The 9091-nt window shown below is 44.5% G+C and overlaps 2 protein-coding genes across 2 annotated transcripts; one reads left to right on the top strand and one right to left on the bottom strand.

Annotated features, from left to right (window-relative positions):
- Positions 1-236: 236 nt before the first annotated feature.
- LOC119295444 (cyclin-T1-3-like) lies at positions 237-6521 on the top strand. Its single transcript, XM_037573864.1, has 7 exons — positions 237-457; positions 2176-2445; positions 3992-4073; positions 4472-4606; positions 4789-4964; positions 5049-5200; positions 5812-6521. The coding sequence occupies exons 2-7, from the start codon at positions 2207-2209 to the stop codon at positions 6276-6278; spliced, it is 1251 nt and encodes a 416-aa protein (XP_037429761.1). The 5' UTR covers positions 237-457; positions 2176-2206; the 3' UTR covers positions 6279-6521.
- Positions 6522-7980: 1459 nt separating this feature from the next.
- Positions 7981-9091, bottom strand: LOC119295443 (NDR1/HIN1-like protein 1). The gene has a single exon (XM_037573863.1). It carries the CDS (start codon positions 8973-8975, stop codon positions 8334-8336), a length of 642 nt encoding a protein of 213 aa, XP_037429760.1. The 5' UTR covers positions 8976-9091; the 3' UTR covers positions 7981-8333.

The following is a 9091-nucleotide window of genomic DNA, read 5'->3' as shown; positions in this document are numbered from 1 at the left end:
TCTTCTTTTATATAAAAGTAAGGTATGCCTTTGGCGTACACTCGAGGAAAGAAAAGACAATCTAGAGAATAATATATCCTAAAAGAAAAAAGAGAGGATCCCTCAAAAAAAAAGAGAGAGGAGAATAATCATGAGATGTCCGTGTTGGCCAGCGAATCAAAGTTCAGGTTGCAACGAGTACGAACCCTAGTAGAACCCCGGTAGAGTCGCGGGTAAAAAGGTGGATCCGGGCGCACGGTGACACATCAACCGGCCAGGGTTCTGCCGGGGTCCGACCCAGCCTCGCAGTCGCAGGTAGGGCTGCAGGCTCCCCCTCGCTGCCGCGGCGCCATCCGCCGCCGCAGCCGTCGTCGCCAGCTGCAGCTCTCCGCGCGCGACGTCTACCACGGTCCGTCTCCGCCCCGCACGCTCGCCGGTCGGTCCGCACCCTGCGCCAAACTACTTCTCGACCTCTCAGGTTCTGCTCTGATCCAATCTGTTTATATCCATAAGAAGAATTGTCTCAAATTGCTTCTGTAGTTCCCTCGGTTCGCATGATTCTGCCTGCCAATTGAGGGATCCGTTGCTTGGAAGCTCACCTCGGGATTGTAATGCGCGATTGTTGCCGGGCGGGAGTAACCCTAGGTCCTGTTTGATGCGTAGTTGTTGAGCTGAACTTACTTGCTTGGATCTGAACGGGCTTGATCTCGCAACTGCGTGCTAAGTTTCCCGGTAAATTCATGTTTTTAGGTGCCTGGGGGACTGGATGTAGCTAAATTTCGTGAGGAATTTACGGGGGCCAATGCTAATACTGAGTTTTAGAGGATTCCTGCCTTTGGTTGAAAATTACGCAGCTTAGCTTGGAGAACTGCGTTACTCGAGGCGTTGGGGTGCAGTGGGGTTTTGTGTTACTGTCGGTCAAACTTATGAGCCTCAACACCAACTACGAGGCTACTTTTTGCTCTTGTAGTGAGTTTTGACTTTCAGTAATTTTGTCTAAGTGATATGTATAGCCAGGATAACACCTTCATAATACACATACCTACCTGTAAACTGAAGTCCCCTACAATTTCATCTAGGGTTCCAGGGTTACATACTCAAGTGGGCTTTATCTGAGATAATTTGGATTTTTGTGGTGGTTTGAGATTTGTACACTCAACTATTTTATGTTGCTCGCTTGTAATTTGGGTTATGTTTTTTTTTCGACAGTCCCACTTAAGATGTGTTTGAGGATTGTGTATCTCATGTGTATTGGGTTTAGTTTCTTGCCGGTCGAATATAGTCGCTTGCTTTAGGTCAAACAGCTGCCTTCAAGAACATATCATGTTTGGTGATCTCTCCCCATTCATTCTGCTAGCTTTGCTAAAGCTCTGGTCTAGTTAAGTTTGGAGTACCCTGTTTCTGTGTTATGCTCCCAGACTCAGGAAAACACCTTGAACGCCATGGACTCGGGAAAATAAACTTGAAAGAACAAATACTCCCTCCGTCCGGAAATACTTGTCATCAAAATGAATAAAAGAGGATGTATCTAGATGTTTTTTAGTTCTAGATACATTTCTTTTTGTCCATTTTGATGACAAGTATTTTCGGACGGAGGGAGTAGCAACTTGCACAGTGGTCATTACTCGCATGCAACAATTTTACAATTTCATTAATGTCGCCATCCTTGTAAATGGAGGAAATGCATTGATGTTGTATTGAAGAAACTCTTTTGTTTGTTGTTTTGTCATCCACGTGTCACAAATTTGTTCAATTACTGGGCTTCTGTGAAGGACAGACTGTTCAATGAAGCTGTATGAATATGCCCTTTTTATGTTCCACTGAAGATTTTTTTAGATTTAGGGTATTGAGAACATATAGTTTGATATCTGTCTTAGCGCTTCACGACTTCATCAATGTTATTTTTTTTTCAAATTAATGTGTATATGTACATGCCTAGTTGTACGTACCTTCCTCCTGTTTATGCAGGGACGGAGGCAGGAATGAGTAGGGGGGCAAATAAAAGTTACTAAAGCTTAGAGGGGGCCAAGTAGAAATTGTTTGTTGTTTTGCACTTAGATTTGAAGAGTATATGAAAAGAAGAATCTTAGGGGTGGGGGGATGGCTTCCCCTTGGCCCTTGGCTCCGTCACTGTGTTTATGTATGCTTATGATGTTAAGTTTGCAAGCGATGACATAATATATCTCATTTTGTCAGGTTCTTTAGAAGAAAAGAAGAAAAATCATACATGGATATCATGCAGACAAGTGATTCTTCACAATATGGAGTTGTAGAAAACAGCCCATATAGATTTCCCTATAATAAACGTGTGGAAGATGGCAACCTTGGTGCTTCGTGGTATTTTAGTAGAAAAGAAATAGAGGAGAATTCCCTTTCAAGAAGAGATGGCATTAGTCTGAAGAAGGAGTCTTTCCTTCGCAAGTCATACTGCACTTTTCTTCAAGATCTGGGAGTGAGGCTTCAAGTGTAAGAATATATAGTACCATGCATATTTTATTGTTACTTGTTTTCTTGTAAAGTATAGCAAGCTAGTTTAGCAGTATTATTTGAATCGTACCTGTTCTTTTCAAGTTTCTGTAGTCAACTTGACTTTTTATTATAACTTAGTTTTTTTAACAAAATTTTATTTCTTTCTTGTTTCATCGTCAACAATATTTGCAAAAAAATCATGATCGATATCATGCACATTTTATTTCCAAATCCAAGGAAAGTCTAGTGCACATCTAAAACATAAGTGATTACATTCTGTTGTTGACAGTGGTTGTTCTCTAGTGTACATGACTACATTTTGTATCCTAGGTTGCACCTCTAGCCGACAGAATATCCGGGGTCTCCTTAGTTGGGAGCCAAGCTCTGCCATGGTTTGCCACACTCCCTCAAGGCTAGTTTGACCAAGTTAAGCAAGTGTTTGGTTCAAAGCCACGTTTTCTGCACACCAAACATTTTTTAGCTGGGTTCCAAGCGCCATAGACACATGCACTTGTAGCATGAATTATGTAGACAAGCTAAGTTGTGGACCGTGGTTCCATTTTTCTGTACCAGCTGAGTTAGGCAAAAATGCCTGACATCTTATACAGTCTTAAGCTGTGAATCAAACATGCCTTTAGTGAAATTATTTAATGGCAGGAATATCTGGAACAAGCACTGTACACAACTTTTTGTTAAAAAGATATTAGGGATGCAAATTGATTCAGAAGATTAGAAACGTCACCTCTGCTGATCGAGGGGACATATGTATAGGTTTGAAAGAAACATAGAATATCCTTATTGTGATAGGTTGCCAAGCATGTGCTTGGGCTGGTCATGTGGCAATTTAAGCATTGTCCCATCAAGAATTGACTTGTCCATTTTTTCCTGGAGTTTTAATTGATTATATTGAATAAGTGTTTAATCATGCAATATCTGCGTATATTAGACATTTAATAATTATTTGATTATTGACTTGTCCAATTTTTCTTCTTCCTAAGCATTTGGTCTAATGTGTACATTGATTTTCAGCCCACTCCATATAACCTTGAACTTTGTTTGTTAGCTTTATTTTCTTTGACAATATCCAGAGATGGTTTTGAACTAATTGCTCAGATATGATGGTAAATCTATCTGATATTTGTGTTTGACAAATTGCTAACATATGCATGTGACCACATAACTACTGTTCAGTTTTTCCCTTTTTTCAGAAGCACACGGCTTTGTCAGGAATAACTTCTTAGCACATTGGCCCTTGACCCCAGTGTTAGACTCATTGATTGATTACTTTAATGCCACCGTTCTTGTCGAGCATGCAGCGATGGGTGATCACATGACATCTTTGTTTAGCGACAACAGAAGAGATCAAACACTGTTTAGTATTTTTGTTTAGGCCTTTATGTGTCTTTACCCTTTAGAATACTTGCACCATGAAATTTTATGAATAAGTCCATGTATAGTACTGCATCAATTATGCTTTGTTTGCATGTTAGTAGTTCTATATAGTGCATCTTTCCTTCTTATGACGGATGGCTTTGAAATGTAGGCCTCCAGTGACAATTGCTACAGCTATTGTATTCTGTCATCGTTTTTTCCTTCGACAATCTCATGCCAAAAATGATAGACTGGTAAGCCCTACTTAAATTTGTATGGGCTTGTACATGTTTGTTGTCAGACAGCATGCACATTATATGCATGGTAGGCAGTATTATACTTTTCTAATATGTGTTCAATCATGAATGCTGCCACCCATATGTGAAAGTGAAACACACACTTTTTTAGTTTGCTGTCACTTGTAGGCAGTATTCTAATTTCTAGTTTGCTGTCACTTGTAAACGCAATATTTTATTGGATTCCATGATATGGTTAATCTTGTTCAGTTCTGCAGAAGGGACATGCATTTTTTTTTGTGTGTGTAGTGTACAGCATAGACATGTGGCATACAATTTGTTATTTGGAGTTAGCGTTTTTTTCAAAATCAACTGCTCATTGCAAGTTATCAATGAAATTTCATTACAACCTGCAGACAGTAGCCACAGTTTGCATGTTCTTGGCGGGTAAAGTTGAAGAAACACCCATACCCCTGAAGGATGTCATACTAATTTCTTATGAGATCATCCACAAAAAGGATCCTGGCGCTGTTGCTCGAATTAAGCAAAAGGTTAGATGTTTTGTTGTTGACACTGTCTTGATATTCCTTTTCCTAGTTGCCAATGGTATCCTTGTTTCCCCACACTTCTATTATTCATAAAGCTTCAAGTTTTTGTTTACAGTCGATGCATTTTATTCCCTGACTACTGTGACAGAAATGGTAGTTGAGACTATTTGTGTTGTTTTGTGCAGGAAGTCTATGAACAACAGAAGAAACTTATTTTAATTGGGGAGCGTGCTGTGCTTGTAACACTTGATTTTGACTTCAATGTGCATCACCCATACAAGCCCTTGGTTGAAGCAATAAAAAAACTCAAGATTGCTCAAAAGGAACTTGCTCAAGTTGCCTGGAGTTTTGTCAATGATGGGTATGCTAAGACTACTCTTATATTCTTTAAAAATTACTAATCCCCTGTTATGCCTATTTACTACGCCTTGAAAGGGGTGTACAGCCTGTGTACATCTCTTTGCCTGCAATTTAAGCCCCAACATATTGCGGCTGGTGCAATCTTCCTTGCTGCGAAGTTCCTTAAAGTCAAGCTTCCAGCAGATGGCGAGAAGGTCTGGTGGCAAGATTTTGATGTAACCCCATGGCAGTTGGAAGGTTGGTCTCTACATATGGTCAGTTGTGCATGTTTGCACTATTGCAGTATTCATTGTCGTAAGGACAGTATTTCTCATCCTCACAAGTAGCAGCAGATGTTATCATGCTTTAGTTGTCAATGGAACCCCTGAGAATTGGAGAACCTAAATTTATCATATATGAAAAACTGGTAGTGGAATTAGGTTGCTTAGGTCAAAGGCACAAGTTATTTTGTGATGTGCACAAGGGAAAATTTTGAGCACTAGTGTTCTGGGGTACACCGTACACTAGGCAATGTCATGCACAGGAGTACTCTAATGAATCTGTGCTGGATAGCCTCTGGTGTGGAACTGGAAATATTTGGGTTGGTGTTGACTTTTGAGTTAAACTATTTTGATAGACCTTGTCTTATATACAGAAAATTAGCAAAGAGATAGAGAAAATTACATGTAACGTGGGGGGTGTTACATCTGTTTTGTTGATTTTGCAATGCTGCTAAGCAGTATTGTCCATTTCGTACCAAGAACTGATGCTCTTTTTGCTGCTACGTTCACATTTGATGCTCTTTCTTGCAAAGTATAAAAGACACACTAAGGACCCATGCTTACATTAATTGCAATTATTCTTTTCAGAGGTTAGCAACCAAATGATGGAGCTCTATGGGCCACCACCGTCTCAAGGGAATGATAGTAAAAGCAGCTCTGCAGGTTTAGCCAATCAACATGCCCTGGAGAAAGCTCCTGGAGCTGCTGAGGAGCCTCCTGCGCATAAAAATCATTCAGCATCCAGACAACCGAGCTTGCCAGACTGCCATGGACATAACCAGCATGACCCTGAAAGGCAAGGCTCAAACCAGAGGATAGCACAATCCGAAGCGAGGGATGGCACTGCCACTAGCAATGAAGGCCTCAATACGTCGCCATCAGCGGTGGATGCAGTGGAAAAGATAAACAAGGATCATCAGAACGTCGCTCACACGGTAGAGGACACCGAGGAGGGTGGGCTGTGCCATTCTCTCGAGCCCGGCAGTCCAAAGCGGAAGGAGCACAGGAGCCATGATCACAGCAGCGAGAGGGACCTTAAGAGGTTGAGGCCATAAAAGGAAGTATTCATAACCACCCTGGGTAGAATGATCGGCAGAGTGGCATTGGGGGCTAAATGCAACAACCAGGGTGAAAACCTATTGTTTTTTCTGTGTTGCAGGAGCTGCTATCTCGGTCCTTGCTGGCCATGTTGGGACATCTGAACCGTGATTCGAGAATATGGTTTCCCATACACTGCGCGTACATGTTCATGTGTTTTTATTGTGGAAACGTTGGGCGGCTGGTCCGTGATGCGAGAATTATGCAGACCTGAGTAACATTAGTCATACAATAGTGTGTTGTGCAGGTTGGATGCTCCGTTGTTTGGTGCTGCTAGGCAGCATGTGCAATTGTATGCATCCATGTTGCGTGGGCAGACACGCTGCTCGTCGTGCGTTCCGCTGGCGCCAATTATTGCTGCTGCGAACTCGCAACTGTGTGTCATCGCTGCAATCAGTTGTCGGTGACGACGGATGCATGCCAGAAACGCAGCTCGTCCATGGAAAGAGCTGGCGGATCATCAAGATCACAGGAGAACGTGCACTGCTGTCCATGCGGTCGTCGTGTTATCTTTCATTCTTGGGAGCAGGAAAGGAAGCGAGCGATAAGACGTTGCAGCTAGAAAGAATGGAGACGTCCGTCGACTCGGAAAGCAACAAAGAAACCGCCGCGATGGAAAAAGGAGGAAGGCGACGTAGCCAAACGCTTGCTCACCGCCGGCCTAATCCTCCACCTCCTTTTACACACCCTCTCCCTTAAGCAACACCACCGGGAGACTCCTATTTTTTAGCTAGGACGCAGACCTGCCACCGGTTTGTGCGACTACCACATAGACATAGGTCGTTGATTCGTTCCAGAGGAATATAGTTGATTATTCTAGTTTGGAAATGCATTACGCAGAGCGCAGTAATTCGTGCAGGAGGACACCACATCAAGTGCTAATAATGCATTAACATGATTATGTGTATGCATCGTGCTGCGTCGCATCTCAACACCAGAACGTGAATCATTGCTGTCTACGACCTCAAAGCACATTTCCCCATCTCCTTTTTTTCACCGTTTTCCTTAGTTTTTTTTTTGAGGGAACCATTTTCCTTAGTTTTGAAAAGAAAGAAAGCGAGTGATAAATCCTTTATAACGCAATCTGGGCCACACAGGCCGCAGATATCATGCAATCGTCACCGCTCGTCATGGAGACCTTGTGCACCTGAGCTTTTTTTTTTTTTTTGCGAGAGAGCTAATTGGTTCAACCATGGAAGTACCAGGGGATATTTTTTGGCGACCTCAATTCCGTGCCTACAGAATATATATTTTTTCACTCAATGGCCACTCCTCACCAGTCAGTCTTACACATCACCATTACTCTGTCACTTGCTATAGAAGCCAACAGCTGGAAACTCAAAAAATAAATATGTAAGGTGCTTCCATAGATGGAGCTGCCAGCAAGGTTGATGAGAGAGAGAGAAGAGAGAGAGAGAGAGGAGATGATCCTGAACTCCTAAGTCCAATCCGTACCTACTCATTCACCAAATCCCAGGGCATGAGTTGGACTTGCAACCTACCATAAAGCTCATCATCATCAACGCAACGATACTATCTGGTTGTTGCTACCAACCTAGCTAAGCTAGCACCCTTCCAACAAAATCTCTGACATTGTCGCTGAACCACAACAAAAAGCTCTCTCAACTCAAACTGCAACAAAAACAAAACCACTACTAGTACTACTTGTAACCCCAGCATTAACCATTTCACTTTAATTCCGTCGTAACAACAGGTTTATATATATCGACAATTAAACGTGGAATAAATACCTTACCAACAATTAAAAACGAGCAAAACACAATTTAGTAGGAGTAACCAACACTAAATTCTCTTTTCCTTTTTACACCTATACCCCTCGACGCTAACACTTATTACCACCATGTACCACCCCCTTGGCCTTCAGCCTTGATGATCTTCTTGGCTACGCGCACGCGCGCGCGCCACCCGCAAGAAACCTACCTCGCCGCCGCCGACGGAGCAGAGGAAGATGACGAAGAAGAAGAGGAAGCAGAGCACGTACGGACGGACGGCTAGACCTCGACGTGGCAGTAGGTGGCGGTCTGGAACCTGAGCCCGTTGGCCCCGGGCGCGCCGTTGCCGCCGGTGCCGATGAGGAAGGCGGGGCAGGTCACGAAGATGTGGTAGTGGCCGGAGATCCAGCTGCCCACCTTCCACCGGACGCGGCCGTCGATCTTCACCTGGAGGATGAGGTACCCGGCCTGGACGTCCTTGGCGAGCGCGTCGGCGAGGTAGGGCGCGAAGGGGACGTTCGGGCCGGAGAGCACCGGGGACCACACCTCGACGTCGCCGTGGCCCTGGTACACCGGCGGGAGCGCGGAGGCCAGCGTGATCTGCTGGTACTTGTAGGAGGCGTAGACGTCGAGGCGGTCGTAGTAGACGCCGACGCGGTCGTTGGGGTTGCGGGAGGCGACGGTGACCTGGAGCACGGTGGAGAGCACGCCCGCCGCGGCGGAGGCGTTGGCGGTGAGCACGTCCAGCTGCCGGAGCGAGGCGTCCTGGAGGTAGAAGCGCGGGTGCGTGGGGCGGAGGACGAGGTAGACGATGAGGGCGATGACGGCCACCAGCAGGGCCAGGAAGAAGAGGAAGGCCAGGAAGCGCCGGCACGTGCGCCGGATGTCGTCCTCGCCGTGGTTGCCGCAGTCCTTGCTCATGGCGTCCGAGCTTGCTTGCTTTAGGACGCGTGTGGGAGAGGAGAGAAGAGGAGAGGAGAGGAGAGCAGAGAGCAAGAAGAGGGGCGGTGTCTGGTTGAAAGACTGGGGTGGCCGCT

The sequence above is a fragment of the Triticum dicoccoides genome, chromosome 4B, assembly GCF_002162155.2.
Source record: "Triticum dicoccoides isolate Atlit2015 ecotype Zavitan chromosome 4B, WEW_v2.0, whole genome shotgun sequence".
Taxonomy (NCBI): Eukaryota; Viridiplantae; Streptophyta; class Magnoliopsida; order Poales; family Poaceae; genus Triticum; species Triticum dicoccoides.
The sequence above is the reverse complement of the archived record's forward strand: the minus strand, read 5'-3'. Positions and strand labels throughout refer to the sequence as shown.